The 20,149-nt window shown below is 43.0% G+C and overlaps 1 protein-coding gene across 3 annotated transcripts in view; it reads right to left on the bottom strand.

Annotated features, from left to right (window-relative positions):
* PEX14 (peroxisomal biogenesis factor 14) overlaps nt 1–20,149 on the bottom strand; it is a 162,626-nt gene that overhangs the window by 25,982 nt on the left and 116,495 nt on the right. For all 3 annotated transcript variants that reach the window (XM_010593125.3, XM_010593123.3, XM_023552069.2), the window contains one exon: nt 9,968–10,096. In XM_010593125.3, coding sequence (XP_010591427.1) covers nt 9,968–10,096 — 129 coding nt within the window. The remainder of the gene's footprint in view (nt 1–9,967; nt 10,097–20,149) is intronic.

Below are 20,149 nucleotides of genomic sequence, written 5' to 3'. Positions count from 1 at the left end.
TGGAAGTTTCTTAAACTCATCACATAGTTTCATTTCTATGTGCCTTTGTCCTAGGCTGGAGTGCTCTTATGTACCTGTCTGATTACTGAGCCAATCATCCTTCCAGATCCATTAAACACCTCCCGCCCTCTGAAGCTGCCCTTTGCCTCTCTGGTACCACCATCCTCACCTGTATACCCCTCAAGTGTACTGCTGTGTTTGCTCAACTGCCTTTTCTACTAGTCTGGGCCAGCTTCAGAAAGCAATCGAGCCTTATTCATCTTTTCATCCCCAGAGTCTAGCACAGTATGTGGCACATAGTAGGCATTCAATAAATGCTTGCTCAGTGAATTAAGAAGTCAGGGGTAAACATGTTACTAAACAGGGCAATAGAAGAAGCAAAAGAGAAAGCAATCTTTCTTCTCTCTCTCAGGATTTCTAATCAAATGGTTCAAAGCCTTTCACTACCCTCAAGCATTTACATCCTATTTTAGGAATAGGCACAAGCAATAGGTCAGCCTTTGAGAGGGCCTAAATTGCTTACCAAAGACAGTAATATTCAATAGAAAATGTTCAGGCCTAAGAAAAAAATTATCCTACAAAATGCGCATTGGCCCTGTCTGTATCTCAAAATTACCTTTCTCCTTGTGTCTCTGGAAAGACAGAAGAAAATTCGGTATGGAGTAAATGGATGAGTCAAGCATCTATCAGGGCTCAGGTTGAGGACTGTACCGACACTGCACACATACCAATCTTGACTCCAGATTGAACAAAAGGAGATCAAACAAGAAACCGAGGATGTCACACCTCCTCTCAGATCACAACCTGACTTTTCCTGAGGTCTCCTCAACTTTCTTTGAAGCCCAGAGAAAACTGGTTTATTCTAGCACCAGGTGACACCAAGCTCCCCCTTACTGTCAACCTCCTACCACTTTCACAAAGCCTTCCCTGACTTCTCAAGCCCACATTAATTTTTCTCTTTTCTGTACTCTTGTGGAATTTCTTGTCTGTATAATTAATTCTGGCATGAAATCATGATGCCTTATATTATCTTAGTTTCTTAAGAGTTTATTTTACCTCTTCCAAAGAGCCTGTAAGATTCTTAAAGACTAGGATCATGTCCTTAAATCTCTCACGATACTGTACTGAGCATACAGTAGGTGCTTAATAAACACTGATGAGTTGAACTGGCACCATTCTGGTAGGTCTCCATGTTCCCTTGGCCACCATTTGCATTTACTAACATCTCAAGGACAATGGCATTGACCAAACCAAACCCAAACCCACTGCCGTCGAGTCAATTCCGACTCGTAGCAACCCTATAGGACAGGGTAGAACTTCCCCATAGAGTTTCCAAGGAGCGCCTGGCAGATTCGAACTGCCGACCTTTTGGTTAGCAGCCGTAGCACTTAACCCCTACGCCACCAGGGTTTGACATTCACCAAAGAGCAGAGATATCTAAAGAGGTCCAGAACAGAACTACTGCCCCAAGCAAGTGGGCTAGGAAGTCTGGAGATGAAGATTCGTGAGTACTGGGCTCCTGGGGTACTCTCAGGAAAGGTGCCTATTATGAAATAAATTGTGGTTCCCCCAGCCATAAAAAATGTGTTGGAATTCTAACCCCTATACGTATGGATGTGACCTAATCTAACATAATCACCTTTCATAATGCAATCTCATGTAATGCAATGGATCAGTTGACATCTTACCCATATAGTTGTTGTTATTGTTAGTTGCTGTTGAGTCAATTCTGACTCATGGTGACCCCATATATTACACAGTAGAGCTGCTCCATAGGGTTTTCTTGGCTGTAGCTTTTTTTTTAATTACATCATTATGTAATTGCCAAACTACGTCATTACATAACTGCCAAACCACTGAGAACCATGGCCCAGCCAAGCTGATACACAACCTTAACCATTATACCATTCAACCAAATTTTGGGAAAGAATAAAAGTTTGTTTTGAGTTAACGCAGTTCTAGAAGGGCAATATGGGGGGTACTCTTCTGCCTTAGAAAATTTTGTATCTATAAACTTGTGCCTCTTATTTTCCTTTTTTAATTTTATTGTTTCAGGTGAAAGTTTACAGTGCAAATTAGTTTTCCATTCAAAAATTTTATACACAAATTGTTTTGTGACTTTAGCCGCAATCCCTGCAATGTATCAGCACTCTCTCCCTTTCCCTTTCCGCCCTGGGTTCTCAGTGTTCACTCATCCAGTTTCCCTGTTCCTTTCTGCCTTCTTGTCTTTGCTTTTGGGTAGGTGTTGCCCATTTAGTCTCGTATACTTGATTGAACTAAGGAGCGCATTCCTCACACGTGTTATTGTTTGTTTTATAGACCTGTCTAATCTTTGGCTGAAAGGTGGACTTCGGGAGTGGCTTCAGTTCTGAGTTAGCAGGGTATCCAGGGGCCATAGTCTCGAGGTTCCTCCAGTCTCTGGTCAGACCAGTAAGTCTGGTCTTTTTTTTTATGAATCTGAATTTTGTTCTACATTTTTGTCCCACTCTGACCCTGTATTGCGATGCCTGTCAGACGGGTCAGTGGCAATAGCCAGGCACCATCTGGTTCTTCTCGGCTTGGTCTGGTCGAGGCTGTGTGGTTCATACACTCCTTTAATCCTTTGGACTAATATTTTCCTTGTGTCTTTGGTTCTCTTCATTCCCCTTTGCTCCGAGCATGCTGGGACCAATAGATGTATCTTAGATGGCCACGCCCAAGCTTTTAGGACTCCAGACACTACTCACCAAAGTAGGATGTAGAACACTTTCTTTACGAACTATCTGATGCCAATTGATCTAGATGTCCCTGAGACCATGGTCCCCAGCCCTTGGCCCCAATAACTCAGTCCCTCAAGGTGCTTGGGTGTGTCTAGGAAGCTTCTATGGCTTTGCCTTGTTCGAGTTGTGCTGACATCCCCTATATTGTGCATTGTTTTTCCCTTCACCAAAATTAACACTTGTCTACTATCTAGTTAATGATTTCCCCTTCCCACTCTTCCTCTCCCTCAAAGATTGTTTTTTTTTTTTCTATATGTAAACCTTTTCTTGGGTTTTTATAATAGTGGTCTCAACAATATTTGTTCTTTTGTGATAGACTTATTTCACTTAGCATAAAGCCCTCCAGATTTGGCTGTAATTTTAAGGGAAGGAGATCACCAGGCCTTTTCTTCTGTACCAGTGTAGGATGGATCCTACATCTAATCACTTCTGAGTTATACAAAGAACAGCACAGACACACAGCCATTTGAGCACATACTGGGGAAGACAGAGGCCATGTGAGGATCACCAAGAACCAAGGAACACCTGGAGTTACCAACAAGGAAGGAACTGACACGGCTGAGACCCTGATTTGGACTTTTAGCCTCCAGAACTGTGAGAAAATTAATTTCTGTACTTTAAAGCCCCCACACTTGTGTTTGTGTTGCAGCAGCACTAGGACTCTAAGATAGTGCCCTTCTCCGAGCTGTGCACACTGGGGCTGAGCCCAGGGAATCCCATTTTCTGTGCCTGGAATGCCCTTAAAAAGCCGAGAAATGGGAAGGAAAGAACTGCTGGGATCTCAATATAAAATTGGCAGGAATGCACATCAGTGGAGGCCATAAATCCCCCCTGGGACACAGACAATGCCTCAGTGATAAGCATGCAGATTGCACACCTAGTTCAGAAACTCCCCTGAGTTTGCTTGTAATTAAGGGGGTTAGAAAGGTAAAAAAATATATATAAACCCAATTAATCATTTAAATATTTAAAGTCAGATTTTTTTCCCCTCACTCCAGGATTAGTATATTTCATAATGCCAGCAGCAGACAGCCCTGGTTTTTACTGGGGTTCATTTTAGAGCATGTTTAAACTAGTCAGATTGAGTGATGCTTCCAGCAACTAATCGCATGTCAAATAAAAGATATTTTATGTAATAAATTACCGCTACAAGTAATTCAAATGTCATTTATCAGTTTTATTATCAGTCAGGCAAAGTCTTGTTTCTCTATATTAATCAAAATCAAGTTTTTTTTTTTTTTTTGGAGCAGTTTTGACACCTCTTGGCAAAAGTACAGGAGTGAAGAGGTAGAGTTGTCCCTGGAGCTGAGAAGAGAATGTAACGGTACAAGAAGGATGACGCTACGGGGTGACAACTAAAAACTTCAGGTATTTAAAATTACCATTACCATTGTTTTTATAGTAGTGTCAAAGTGGGAAGGAGTCTGTCCCTAAGAGGATGGATTTTATTTTTAGGGTTGGGAGACACTTAAAAACACTCCTAGGTAAATGTGCAAATGCTTTTTCTCGGCAAGATCTGGGCCTGAGGGTGGTTTAAACGACTGAACAGCACCCCTGCTGCGCCCTCCCCCTTCTTTGCCACTTTCAGAAAGACTAAGAGTTTAGCCCTTCGTGCCCACTGAAAGGAGGCAAACACATGACATTTGAAGCCCAGCTTTGTGACCAGCCGGAATAATTGTTCTGAGCAGGAAGTTTCCAAGTAGCTGAGAGACCTGTTTGGTATTAAGCCATGGGAGGAAACAGCTGGAATAGAACAGATGTGCATCGTAGAAAATTCTGCACCCCAGCTGCCACTGCCTGTCCTCAGCAAATCCCATTTAACGGCTGGGTCCAGTGACACAACTGAAGAAAAAGTGTGGAGACATCACCTTCGGTTAAAGAGAAACACATAAAGTATGTTTAGTGACCCAAAGCAAACACTGTGGGCCGAAAAGGATGCTTGCTAGCCAGGGAGGACAAATGAGTGCCAAGTCAACAAGAAGCTACTACTGACGACTCAGTAGCCCAATACGAAGACCAATGCTGAAGCTGTTTCTCTGGCCTAAGAGGTCATGATAACGTCAATGGGTTTGTTAGCAAGCCAAGGTCAGATGAGATAAACCAGAGTGCATGCCACCTGGCCTCAGCCATCCAGTCTTACCCTGAAAGGGAAAGAAAGGAGATAGCTAAATGAGATCTGTGACACACAAAACCCATTCTGACACACTGCCTGGTGCCCTGGGCAGGTATGGAGAAGCGAAGGCCTTTCTTCTCTTCTGTAATGTCAGCCGTGGCTGACACTGGTGAAGTGGGAGTAAGAAGGTAGCTTCAGACTGTGTGTGGGGAGCTCAAAATGAACCTGTCATTTTAAAATACATCTTTTAAATATCTAACACTATTTTGAATCATTTTTTGAAAAACTAAAACTGAGACAGACAATTATAGAAAAGACATTTTAAAAGATAACAGATACAGTGCTGAATTATGTTACAGAAAGAAAACTGAGCTATTTTTCACAGTCACCACGTGTCTGTCAGTTTGTCACATCACACCATGGTGGCTTGCGTGTGGTTGTGATGTTGAACGTTACGCCACCACTATTTCCCATACAAGCAAGGTCACGCACAGTGAGTGGGTAAGTTTCAGCAGAGCTTCCAGACCAAGACAGACTAAGAAGAAGAGCCTGGCAGTCTATTTTTGAGTAAACTGGCCAGTGAAAACCTTCTGAACAGCCATGGAACACTGTCTGATATACTGCCAGAAATGAGCCCCTTGGGTTGGAAGGCACTCAATATACAACTGGAGAAGAGCTGCCTCCTCAAAGTAGAGAGTGGACCTTAATTACGTGGAAGGAGTAAAACTTTCAAGACCTTTGTTTGCTGATATGGCACAACTCAAAGCGAGAAGAAACAGCTGCAAACATCCATTAATAATCAGAACATGGAATGTATAAAGTATGAATCTAGGAAAATTGGAAGTTGTCAGAAGTGAAATGAAACAAATAAAGATCGATATCCTAGGCATTAGTGAGTTGAAATGGACTGGCATTGGCCACTCTGAATTGGACAATTACATGGTCTACTATGCCAGGAATGGCAAATGGAAGAGGAACGGCATTGCACTCATCGTCAAAAAGAACATTTCAAGATCTATAGTGAAATACAATGCTGTCAGTGATAGGATAATATCCAAATGCCTACAAGGAAGGCCAGTTAATACGACTATTATTCAAATTTATACACCAACCACTAAGGCCAAAGATGAAGAAACTGAAGATTTTTACTAACTTCTGCAGTCTCAAATTGTTCAAACATGCAATCAAGATGCACTGATAATTACTGGTGACTGGAATGTCAGAGTTGGAAACAAGAAGGATCAGTAGTTGGAAGACATGGCCTTGATGATAGAAACGATGCCAAAGATAACATGAGAGAATTTTGCAAGACTAAAGACTTCTTCATTGCAAATACCTTTTTTTTTTAAACAACCTAAAAGCGACTATACACATGGACCTTGCTAATGGAATATGTAAGAATCAAATTGACTACATCTGTGGAAAGAGATGATGAAGAAGCTCAATATCATCAGTCAGAACAAGGTCAGGGGCCGACTTCGAAACAGACTATCAACTGTTCATATGCAAGTTCAAGCTGAAGCTGAAGAAAATGAAAATAGGTCCATGAGAGAGGAAGGACAACCTTGAGTATATTCCACCTGAATTTAGAGACCATCTCAAGAAGAGATTTGACACACTGAACATTAACAACCAAAGACCAGATGAATTGTGGGGTATCTAGGACACTATACATGAAGAAAGCGAAAGGTCATTAAAAGACAGGAAGAAAGAAAAGACTGAAATGGATGTCAGAAGAGACTCCGAAACTTGCTTTGAACGTAGAGTAACTAAAGCGAATGGAAGAAATGATGACGTAAAGGAGTTGAATATAAGATTTCAGAGGCAGCTAGGGAAGACAAAGTAAAGTATTATAATGAAATGTGCAAAGACCTGGAGACAGAAAACCAAAAGGGAAGAACACGCTCGACATTTCTCAATCTGAAAGAACACGTAGAAAAAAATTCAAGCCTCAAGTTGCAATACTGAAGAAATCTACGGGCAAAACAGCGAACGATGCAGGAAGCTTCAAAAGAAGATGGAAGGAATACACAGAGCAACTGTATCAAAAAGAACTGGTCAACATTCAACCATCTCAGGAGGTAGCATATGATCAAGAACTGATGGTATTGCAGGAGGAAGTCCAAACTGCACTGAAGGCACTGGTGAAAAACAAGGCTTCAGAAATTAATGGAATACCAACTGAGATATTTCAACAAACAGATCCAGCACTGGAAGCACTCATTTGTCCATGCCAAGGAATCTAGAAGACAGCTACCTGGCCACCTGACTGGAAGACATCCATATTTGTGCCCATTCCAAAGAAAGATGATCCAACAGAATGCAGAAATTATTGATCAGTATCAAACAATAATATTACATGCAAGTAAAATTTTGCTGAAGATCATTCAAAAGAAGTTGCAACCGTACATCCCCAGGGAACTGCCAGAAATTCAAGCCTGATTCTGAAGAGGACATGGAACGAGGGATGTCACTGCTGATGTTACATGGATCTTGGCTGAAAGCAGAGAATACCAGAAAGATGTTTATCTGTGTTTTATTGACTATGCAAAGGCATTTGACTGTGTGGATCATAACAAATTATAGGTAACATTGCAAAGAATGGAATTCCAGAACACTTTATTGTGCTCATGAGGAACCTGTACATAGACCACGAGGCAATTGTTCAAACAGAATAAAGGGATACCACGTGGTTTAAAATCAGGAAAGGTGGATGTCAAGGTTGTATCCTTTCACCATACTTATCCAATCTGTATGCTGAGCAAATGATCTGAGAAACTGGACTATATGAAGAAGAACATCATATTAGTTATCTAGTGCTGCCGTGACAGAAATACCACAAGTGGATGGCTTTTACAAAGAGAAATTTATTCTCTCACATTTTAGGAGGTTACAAGTCCAAATTCAGGGTGTCAGCTATGTCAGCTCTAGAGGAAGATTCCTTGTCATTAATCTTCCCCTGGTCGAGGAGCTTCTCAGGCACAGGGACCCGGTGTCCAAAGGACATGCTCTGCTCCTGGTGCAGCTTTCTTGGTGGTATGAGGTCCCCAACTCTCTGTTTGTTTCCCTTTCCTTTAATCTCTTCAGAAATAAAAGGTGGTGCAGGCCATACCCCAGGGAAACTCCCTTTACCTTGGATCAGCGAGGTAACCTGAGTAAAGGTGGTGTTACAATCCCACCCTAATCCTCTTAACATGAAATTACAATCACAAAATGGAGGACAACCACACAATACTGAGAATCATGGCCTAACCAAGTTGATACACACATTTTTGGGAAGACATAAACCAATCCATGACAAACATGGTATCAGGATTGCAGGAAGACTCATTAACAACCTGTGATATGCAGATGACACAACCTTGCTTGCTGAAAGCAAAGAGGTCTTGAAGCAATTACTGATGAAGATCAAAGGCTTTATCTGTATGGAACATACCATATACCTTCAGTGTGGATTACACCTCAACATAAAGAAAACAAAAATCCTTACAACTTGATCAATAAGCAACATCATGATAAACAGAAAAAATTGAAGGCAAGGATTTCATTTTACTTGGATCCACAATCAACACCCATGGAAGCAGCAGTCAAGAAATCAAACAACCCATTGCACTGGGCAAATGTGTTGCAAAAGACCTCTTCAAAGTGTTAAAAAGCAAAGGTGTCACTCTGAGGACTAAGGTGTGCCTGATCCAAGCCATGGTATTTTCAACTGCCTCATATGCATGCGAGGGCTGGACAATAAACAAAGCAGACAAAAGAAGACTTGATGCCTTTGGATTATGGTCTTGGAGAAGAATATTAAATATACCATGGACTTCCAGAAGAACAAACAAATCTGTCTTAGAAGAAGTATAGCCAGAATGCTCCTCAGAAAGGAGAATGGTGAGACTTCGTCTCACATACTCTGGACATGTTATCAGGAGGGATCAGTCCCTGGAGAAGGACATCATGCTTGCTAAAGCAGACGACCTCAGCGAAAGAGAGGAAGACCCTCAACAAGACAGACTGACACAGTGGCTGCAACAATGGGTTCAAACATAGCAACGACTGTGAGGATGGCACAGGACTGGGTGGTGTTTCCTTCCATTGTACATGGGGTCGCTATGAGTCGGAATGACTCAACAGCACCTAACAACAACATTTTCCATAGCTTTGGAGTCCATGTCCTCTTCTTTTTAGACTTTATATAAGTGATTTAAAGAACGGGTTCTGGATGTACTTTGAAATTATACATATATTATTACCGGAATAAACTTTATTTCTAAAGTAGTTTTCAGTTAAAACAAAATCTTTCATTGGCCATGGTCTCGGGTAAGCAACATTCAAAAAGGATCTTTATATTTTAATCTGAAATTCTCTAACAGACTCCCACTCTATGCACTCATCTGCTAATTGAAAGGTCTGCAGTTTGAATTCATCAGCCACTCCTCAGGAGAAAGATGTGACACCCTGCTTATGTAAAGCCTTACAGCCTTGGAAACCCGATGGGGCAGTTCTACTCTGTCCTGTAGGGTCATTATGAGTCGGAATTGACTCAACAGCAATGGTTTTTTTTATAACCAGGGCTTGAAGGAAGGGAGGGAAGGAATGAAGGGAAGGAGAGGAGGGGAGGAAGAGAAGAGGCAGAGAGGAAGGGAGGGAGAAGGCCAACCTAAACCTACTAATGTTAACTTTAAAAAGTAAAATCAGGAGTCAAGTTATTTCAGCGAGCAAAGGACAATGTACTCGGAATCAGATGCCCGTGTTCTCACTAGGGAGAACAGTAACACTCAAAAGCACTGACATAAGGAAATGAAAACAGGACCACTGTATATTTCCACAGTTCCTTGCATGTAACCAAAACATTCGAAACAACACAATGAAACTCATTTATTCTGGCCCCTTGTCTCTTCTTAAAACTTTGTCACATACTTAAAAGCTTGCGTAGAAGAGGATTTGGTTGTGTCACGTTCTTTTGGAAAAACCCAAAGTACTTTCCGGGGCTCCCCATTTCTCCGGCCTTGCTGAGTTTGGGAGACAGGAAGCATTGCTCTCTGGCCAGAGTCCTGAATCCCAATCAAGGTTAAAGCAAGAGTTGGAGCAAGTGACTTACTGCACGGCTGAGGAAGGAGGTGAGGGGGCTGGACAGGAACCACCTGTGTGGCTGGGCCCAAGGATGAAGGCTCGTCCGCAGCAGTGCCCGACTGCTGGAAAGCCAAATCGATCTCTTCATCTGTCAGCCCTGGGGGAAGAGGACAGAATTGCAGATGAGTACCTTTCTCCAGTGTCCCTGGCCGCAATGAAAACTTCATCAAGACAAGACCCTTTCAGCCACCGAATGCCTAGCACCCTGGAATGCTGCTTCCTCGATTTCGGATTCTCTGGAACCTCTCTCAGTTGCAATTTAACCTTAAGCGACAGAATATTAGCCTCAACACTGCTTCCAAATGTGGCTCATTCAATTTCCTTAATTTATCCTTAAGTTTATTGCTGCTTCTGAAGTCGCTCCGAACTGCAATTCTCCATTCTTCCCCCGAAAACAGACACCATCAACTGCAAATGCGGCTCATTTTAATCTGTAATGGTGTTAAAAAAAGAGGGAAAAAAACTAACAATAATGCATGAAAACAGACAGGGAAACAAAAAACTAATTATTGGGTGAGACGACTAATTAGTCTAGATTGTTTCTGAAGACGGGAATAATTTGCTTTATTTTATGACAAATGCAGAAATAAAAAGAAAAATCAGGACTGACTGTGATTAGTATGAATGGGATACAGAATGTAAAGAAGAAAATAAAACAAGAAAACAGATCAAAACAAGACCAGGCCCAAACTTTCAGATGATTATTGCTCTAGCCTATCACAGGCTGCCTATATTGCCTTTGGCTAGTTGTTCTTTTTCCCTTTTTTTTTTTTTCCATCCCCCCGACACTTGGAGCCACACTGCACGTGGGACATGAGGAAATCACAGGGCGCCATCTGCAGTGGCCAGAACATGTGGAGAGGATTTGTCCATGGAGGAATGAAAGGCAAGTGAGAAATCCATGAAGACCACATTTCCAGTGGGCAAACAGCTGGAATAGTTTCAGCAGGTCTGAGGTAGGCTGGGGACAGTGACTCTCCCCCAACCACCCCAAAGGAAGGGGCGCAGCTTAGCTCACAGGTGTGAGGAGAACTTCCCCCAAGGCCAACCGGGAAGTAACTCAGAGCATACAGAAGCTCTCTGGCCACTGGGGCGGGAAAAGCAGGTGGGGGCGGGGGGGGAGGGGGGGGTCACGCTAGCCTGCGAAAGACCACTCCGGCCAGCCCATGCTGTTCCGGGAATCCCAATCTCCAGTCTGGTGGCAACACTGAGCTTTTAAACTTGAGCTGAGAGCTCTTCCACATCTGGTCAGCAGCTCTCCATTAGAGGCCCACAGCACAGTCTATTTGCCCCTACGGGTGGATGAAGTATAAGGAGGTTCTGAGGGTCAGCATCTTCAAAAGCATGGTGCCTCACACTCTGTGCCAAGGGGCTAATAGATGTTGCACATTAATGCCGGGAGCACGGCTCGGCCCTGCACCATATTGGCACAGGAGGTGGCTGCAGTCAGCCATCCCTCAGACTTTTTGGGCCCCACCACAAAGAATGCCTGGACTATGCCGAGTGGCCCTGGACCCTTTCTCTCTTCTTGCAGATGAGGTCCGTTCTCATTTGAAACTGCAGCTTTTCCCCCTTCCCCTCTTCTCATGGTGGAGCTGCCAAATGTAGGCAAGGCCACACCTCTGTGCCTTCTGAAGTACCGTGGGCTACCCCCGATAGCACCATGCTCCCAAATAGACTGACAGGCAGAGGAGAAAGCTTTCAGGGCTCAGAGTATCATTTACTGGCACTTAGCGCCTTCCAGACACAAAAGCTAAATTTGAATATACTGGGGCTACACAGGCGATATTTCTCCTCCCTAACTCCCCAGCTAGCTACAAAGGGAAGGCGTTACTTGTCATTTCACCTCCCGAGAAAAACAGGGACAGGACCAACAGACAAACCAGGCAAAAATGGAGACCATGTTCCCCTGAGTTTGTACTTCCCAGACTCCAGCCTTTGCAGTGACTGTCAATCACTTCTACTAAATAGGAAGGGGAACCCCTTTCTGAGTCCTAGTAGGAAAGCCGGTGTTGTAACCAGTTCATAATCGGCCATTAGAGAAGACGGTGGCATCTGCGACATCAGCACAGGCTGATGGTCAGTGGTACACTATGGAGTTTTATAAACCTGGTGGTTCGTGTGCCTTGTCAGCCACTGGCTGCAAATGAGGATAATTTTCCCAAAAGGAGCATTCAGTTGCATTCTCATTTTCCCTTTTGGCTCTTTCAAATATAAACAAGTACGATAATGTTTAACGCTGGGGAAATATATAGTAAGTTACAGACTGTGCTGCTGCCCTGAGAGCTGGAGCTGGTTAAAGGGACAGGCCTCCCTGCCCACTGCTCTGCCCTCTGGCCCTGAGCTTTTACGGAGCCTATTTTCCTAATAAAACATGTTCCGTGCATTATTGCAGCTGAGCCCAAGACTGAGCCCTGGCTTAAAAAGCATCAGCACCTCCTTCCAAGCTCTTGTTTTTCAGAGACCTTATCATTTGATGCTCTAAATTTACACTGGCTGCAATTCTGATATCCCTCGTTCTCCAGAAGAGTAAGGATTTAGTTAAAATCATTTTTCTTCTTTAAAAAAAAAAAAAAAAAAGCATTTTAACTAACTCAGTGAATAATATAATTTCAGAGCTGGACCGTTATCCCAGCCTCCTCTCATTTAAGAGATAAAAAACTGAGGCCCAAGGAAGGTAAAAAAAATATGCCCCAAATCATGCTAGTTAGAGACAGGGCTTTGAACCAGTTTGTTCCAGAACTGCTGAAAATTTGCCTTTCTAACAAGTTCCCAGGCAATGCTAATGCTGCTGGCTAGGGACGAATTCTGAGATCCACTAGTAGAGAGCAGTGGCTCTCAACATTTATTATACATAAGAATCATCTGGGAATCTTGTTAAACTGAAGATTCTGATTCAGTATATCTGGGGGTGGAAATGCAAATTCTCAACAGGGGTTTGAACCCAAATGAACTGGTCTGACGCCCTAGTTAGAGGCTGGTCATGGCAATGACAGCCCAGGCAATGCATCTCCTGCCTGGGGACTTACCACTCTTCCACAGAGGTACAAGGTATCAGACAACAGATTCAGGAATTATGTCTTAAGTCTTCAGTCTTGTAAAAGGATAGATAAGGACTAAAATTTCCTCTCCCACCTCTAGCCCAGGCACCCCAGTCTTCAGACAAGAGCCAACGAACACTGTTTGGGGGCTACACCAAAACAACACAGGAAGGAAACCTGCAGGCCCTCACGTGAATGACACCTGAATAACTTTTAGAACACCACCGGAGTGATGACCCACATGTCTCTCACAGGCTGACGCTCATGCTTCCCTGAACACATCCTCTTCCTCTGGAGTGTCCCCAGCCTAGGTAGGACTGACCATCTTTGGGATGTCATCAGCTCCTGGTGCTGAAACGACCCTGCTTTAGGGGTGAGGTATCACCACAGGACCACTCCTAAGACATCCAGTTCCTTAGTCCCATTTCCCTAGCCACCCCTGCCCAGACGAACAGTGGAGAGCTTTGGGAGCCTCCAATGGAGACCTTGCAGAATCCAAAAGGTTAAAAGGAATAATAAAGGAAACTGCCAATTGTAAGTGAATTATATTTGGCTCTGAAAGCTGAGCTCAGGCTGTATTATAAAAGGCATCTCTGCGTTGTTTACCATCACCCTGACTAATGCAGACCTTTTTTTTTGTTGTTGTTGTTTTAAATAATCTCATGCAAATCAGACACACACACTTCCTTCCAGTTGATTGCTATCTGCAAGGAATAATCTAACCACAGAGGGACTGAGCAAGGGCTGAGCAGAGCAGAGGTATGGTGCAAAGGGTTCACCGTCCTAGGGCTGCAAGCCTCTTCCTGCCCTCCCCCTACACCTCAAGTCCTTGAGCTGCTACCTTTGGAAGAATTAGCCCATTTCATAAAGCCTTAGATTTTCTTTGAGTTGAGGTGTCCATTTGCATTATGACACATTAGCACTTTGCATTCACACACTCTTTCCATTACTTCGCCACTGCCTCTTGGCCATTTTGAAGACCCACCAGTCACCCCCCTGCCCCGACCAGTTGCTAGCCCTGACAATGAAAGTATATCTTTGCTAGAAAATAAAACTGAGAAAGGCCTTCTCAGTCATGCCATCAACTCACTAGCTTTAGCCAAGAGCAGTGGGAGCAAAGGACTTGACGGCTTGCGGATACAAGCAGGACTTAGGCTCCTAACTCTGAGGGGCCAAGTGTCATTTCACCCTGAAGGCCCACAGCTGTCTCATCTGCAAAACAGAGACCACGATTCAAAAGCAACTGAACACCCTGTGAACCCAAAATCAGGGCAAACTTCCTGATTCTCTGGAATCTACTTTCCCAAAATTCCAAAACAGTCAGTTCCTTTGACAAGGAGCTGCCTCCCATGTGACTGTACAAGCTGGGCCAAAGATCTGTTTTCTAACACTTTCTCCAGGGTGGGGTCCTTTAGGAAGAAAAGAACAAGTGAACTAAAGTCTATTGATTAATAAAGCCCCATTTCACTGCAGCTGAACAGAATGGCCTCAGGGCTGCCACACCTGCCCATTTTCATCCCCTAGAAGATAAACAAATTTGTTTTCTTTTTCTAAAGGTTTCTGTTAAAATGCAAACAAAACCAAACCAGATGACTTTGTGAGCCAGTTGACTGTCTAGGGGAACAGTGCTGCAGGGGCCTTTCCCAGGCCTGGGACAAACCAGATGCCAGGAAGGGCTGTCTTGTTCTGTGGGACTGGCTGTGCGAGGACTTCTCAGAATCAGTAACCTCAACTCTGTTCTCAGTGACCGCGGGGCATGGCCACTGGGCCTGACAGTGTGCAGGTGAGTCAGAAGACAGCAGAGACAGCAGTGCCCTGGGCATCCCTCGTGTTGAACAGCAGCTAGGCCTGAACGGGTCAAGAGGAGCTGGAAGAGAAGCGAGGTCAGGAAGGCCTGAGAGCACCTCGCAGGCCAGCCTGAGTTTTCTAATAAAAACGTAGCGTCTGGCTGGGACTAAGGGTCAGGGCCAGAGGGTCAGCAGCCAAGAGTGGCAATTCAGGGCTGGTTACATAGACCATTCTCCTCCCCTCGTTCACAGTCCCTCTGTTTACAGGCCTCAGGTGATTCATCTCGGGCTTGAGCCAATGGTGGGGGTCGCCTCTCTCAGAATTCCACTAGGCACGCTCTTGGAGGAGATGAGGCAGAGAAGACATCCAGCTAAAAATACTCCTCAAATTAAAAGAAAAATCACCTCTCTCAGAAAAGGTTAGGGGAGGGGAAAGGAAGAAAAGGATTTTTATTTTATTTTATTAACATTTTGTTAGAACAGTAGAGTACAATAAGGACTCTCAGAGGCTCTAAAAGTCGTTGGATGACCTGTAGACCCCTATTTCCCAGTGCCTTGTATAAAATTGAATTTTTTAAACATAAATTATACGTAATGACGACACTGTAAAAACTAACAGTAATGGAAAGCTGTGCTGTATTTCATTAGCCTGTATTATTCCGTGCCACCTGATCCAGCCAGGCCTTGTTTATGAGTTAGTGTGTTAGCAGATGCCGATGGAAGCATTTGCTTCGACCTTGCTCTTCTCATTGGGGCATGAAATTACGACGGCAGCACCTTGATATTACAGCCATAAATACAGTAAACTGCAAATTTAAGCCAACGGCTCCTATTGTCTCTGAACATAAAGCTGATCGGTATTTATTTAAAAGGAGAACAAAAAAAATATTATATATCACCTTGTTTATGGGGCCTCCCCCACCCACTTTTTTTCACCCCCCTCCCCCAGGCCCCCAACCATTCTAATTCACTTGGTTAAAATATTAAGCAAATAAGCCAACTGCTCTTTCTCCTCTTTTGATTAACCATTCCCAAAGCAGCAAAACTGTTTTTGAGAAAACTAGTTCCAAATAGCATTACCCTAAATGAAAGAGTTTTTATAAAAAACTGATCTGATAGTGGGCTGGTTCCCACCATCTTGATATTGCTATGTAAATTCAGGAGCAAGACCTGAGACTTTTTCCTCTCCTTAAATGAGGGAAGTTCAAACAACAGGAGAAAAAGTTGCCGATAAGGCCCTGAAATGGAATGTCCTCTTGATACCCTTCTAAAAATCGTTAGGTAGAAACGCTATTTCAAAAAGTAGCAAAACACTGCCTCCTGCCATCTAAGGAAAGAAAGATATCTAACCAAGAATATAATTCTCCTCTCAACCCCCAGAGAGCTGGGAGACCTCTCATGAAAACTTATACCAATCCCCTCCTTCTCCCAGTGAACCATACAGACAATATATCCATTAAATGTGGAAGAAAAATAAACACAAAGACAAAAGGACACTGGCTATCACCCAGCCACGTTTGCTCATATAAATTACTGAGTAAAAAGCCAGTGCAAAATGTATTTCCCTGCTACTTTAAACACTGAGAAACCTGGCAAGTCTGCTTTCTTGATGTCAGTGGGGAGCAGGTTCTCTCTGCCTCTCAGAAAAGCAGAGGAGGGTTGTAAAATCTCAGCCACTTCTAAGCCCAAGTTTGGAGGTTTTCAAAGGGTAAGCAGTGAGAAATGTACAACACGGGCAGGCAAGATCTGGAGTCGCTACCCGTGAAGCAGGCGGAAGGAGCATTTCAGCAATGAACTAAATGCAAGTTCCTGGAAGTAGTTTAATTCCAAATCAGACTGGGGTTCATCATAGGGCCCAGTGCCCAGTGATATTGATGACACAGCCAATCAGCCAAGATCAAAAGTTTTTGTACATTTATATTTGATACGTGATTCCACAAGGCAGACATACCCCCTTGGAGCTCTAAATTATATCAGCCACACCAGTCATTGAGCTTAGCTCCTTCCGAATAAAGAGGAAACTTCGCTGTAAAATTTATTGAGCTTCTCTGGGGAGTAGTATAACTGGTGAACAAGACAGAAGTGAGCTGCCCCCCTGTGTAACACAAATTGAGATGGCTCATATGAAAGATTGGGAGGGCTTCCAATCAGCATCTATGATGTCTATCTTTAGATCTACAGTCTAAAGGTGGGGTTTTTTTTTCTTTTTTCTTTTTAATCTCTCTCAGCTAAATTAGAAACAAAAAGAAGAGTTTCTTTCGATATTTGATCATCAATTCCAAAGGATTAATAGCAGGACAAACACTGTGGCTGCTGTCACAGACACCAGCCTCTGGCCCAGGAGGGCTTAGCAACAGGCTGAGAAGTCAGCCTTCTCCCAGCACACTGAAAAAGACGTAGGGGAGGATCTGTGCTTGAAGACCAAGGAGCTGATAATCAGGAACCACTGCTACTTCAAGGTAAAAGCCAAGTAAGTCAAAGGTAGGCTTGCCTATGTGTGGAAAAGCCACATTAACACTCATACCAAAACCAAAACCAAAGCCAGTGCCGTTGAGTCAATTCCGACTCATAGCGACCCTATAGGACAAAGTAGAACTGCCCCATAGAGTTTCCAAGGAGCGCCTGGTGGATTCAAACTGCCGACCTTTTGGTTTGCAGCCGTAGCTCTTAACCACTATGTACCAGGGTTTTCTTAACATTTTTAGCAATACTCAAATCCTGCTCCTTTTTCAGAAGAGGCAACAAAGTTTGTTTAAAAAAAGAAAAACACCTTTGACAACCAAAGAAATTTAGAACTGGAAGAAACTTGGAGCTCATCTGAGCTCTCTCTTCTTTTTTTGTTTGGTTGGTTTTTGTTTTTTCCTTCTGTTTTATAGCCCATGGTAAGCCCCAGAGACAGAATCAGGGTCTCAATCCTGGGCCCTGTTTCCTGGGGTTTAGGGCCAGGGGGAGGGGGAGTGTCCGGAATTAGCAGTCTCATTTGTCGCTCTCCCCTGCTACCTATCACACTCATCACATTTGAAATCAGCAAACTCTTAGAATTGGTGCCCTTAAAGCAGCAGAAAAACAAACAGAATGTATGTAGCATGGGGGAAACTAGGTGAAGGGTACATGGGTGCTCTGTGTACTGTTTTTGCAACTTTCTGTGAATCTGTAATTATTTCAAAATAAAGTTTGAAAAACAGAATATATGTACACATACCCACGTGTGGCTGCCTGTATATGCATGAGATAAAAGAAGGACAGACAAGAAACTGGTATCACTGGTTATATCTGAAAAGGGGAATGGCAGCCGGGGGACAGAGATGGAAGGCAGATTTTCACTGCGTATCCTTCTGAACTTGCTCCATGTGACTATTATTTATGATTCAAAAGAATAATTAAATTTATTTTTAAGATTAAGGAAAATATTGGGGGAAAAAAACTTAATCCTTGACAAAATTACTAAGAATGTTTATCTCCATTTTCTGGAGAAGAAAAACCAAGACAGAAATGTATGCAGACTTGCCTGGGAGCTGGGATTACACGATACCTACAAATTTCTAATCTCTCGCTTAACCCACTGTGGCTGTAACCACAGCAGCCAAGTACAAGGTGGCTTTTTTTTTTTTTTAATGTGTTTTTGAAAGGCAGACATCTGTTCTATTTTGACACATCCTGGCTGCCCAAATGTTTCTTTCAGCTCTAAATATTTGCTTCACCAATGGAAGTGTTTCCATCACTGCAACAAAACAAACATTTGCTTTGGGGTGGGGGGTCCAGCCATACGCTGTTTCATATGTTGCTTGAAACAGCCAGATTTGAGAAGTAACTCTGCTGTCAGCCACACATCAAGGGGAAGAGTTTTGTTCCGAATTTGCTCCTCAAAGAAAACTTTATCACAAGAAACCAGTGCACTGGGGCACACTGTAGTCATCTAGCTGAACACTACAAGTGTTTGCTTGGGGTTTTCTTTTACATCTTGAATCTTAAATATGTGACCAGAAGGTTTATTATTTGGCATTCAACTTCCTAAAGTTTTAAATTGCCAAGTAGCTAACAGATTTTTTTTTTTAAATCTTCACATTAGTCTGATATTAACACATTAAAAACATGCTATGTCCTAATAGGTCAATATATAAATTATTTTGTCACCACCTATTTGTGTATCTCATGTGAATGTGGTATTGCTACTATTGTCAACATTATTAGTATAGACAGATGACTCTGCAGGACTCAAGCAAACCATAAATATTTGCGTGCTTATTTTGCTAGGTAACGTGAGGGTGCCGAGACCTCATCTTAGTCCCCACCTGTAAAATGGGGGCCTTCCTAAGAGCAAGCTCTTTTCCTCCAGTTTTTTACATGGGTATACAGATATACGCATACACACACATATGCCCAGCCCAGCCCAGTGCCTTCGAGTCGACATGTGCATGTATGTAAATTCATAAGCATACAAATACATGAATATTTATATACGTAAATACCTATTTGCCCAAATATACATTTAAGCAAAGTTTTACTGGTAATAAAAATAACATACATAAACTTCAGAAAAAGGAAAATAAAGAATAACAGACAGAATAAAATGAACAATCATTCAGACTTCCAATCTCCATCAGAAATAACAGCCAAAACATACTAACCCAAGTACTAGGAAGTGTTTCAGTAGCTTTGCCTACTTTTTACCCTTGAATCCCAACAATAATGATCCTGTGCAAGGCCTGCAAGGCGCATGACTCCAGGGCTCCAAGCTCAGCACATGTGTGGCACCTTGAGGGACTGTGCAACGCATGACCCATGCAGCCACAGGTGGCAGTCACGCTCCCATGCAGCAGGTACTTTATTCTCCCCATTTGACAGATGAGGAGTCAGAGACACACATATGTCACCCAGCCTGTGCAAGCCACTCTGCTAGTGGGTGTGGAACAGGGGCACGAACCCAGTCAGCAGGCTTCAGAGCCCAGGCTCCTACAACACAACTACTCTGCACAACACAAGGCAGAAATATTCCAAAGGTTTGTTCAGGTGAAAGAGAAAACTGATACCCCTGACTCCTAGCACATCGTTCCAACGCGTGGAGAAAGTTATTAAGGCTGATATTTTTTTCAAATTAAAAAAGACTTTGACATGAGATTATTCAATGCTGGCCAAGGTGCTGTGGAAATGTAAACTGAGAAACTTCGCAAAGATAGTTTGGCACTCTCTATCTAGACCATTTAAAAATATTCATACCCATCGACTTTGAGGAAACAATAAAATACTGTACTATAAGATTTATGTTTTATCACCATGTTTTTAATAATAGTAAAAAATTAAACAATGTAAATGTCTAAAGAG

Source organism: Loxodonta africana, chromosome 3 (genome assembly GCF_030014295.1).
Source record: "Loxodonta africana isolate mLoxAfr1 chromosome 3, mLoxAfr1.hap2, whole genome shotgun sequence".
Taxonomy (NCBI): Eukaryota; Metazoa; Chordata; class Mammalia; order Proboscidea; family Elephantidae; genus Loxodonta; species Loxodonta africana.
Note: the sequence above shows the minus strand (reverse complement) of the source record. Positions and strands in the feature narration are given on the sequence as shown.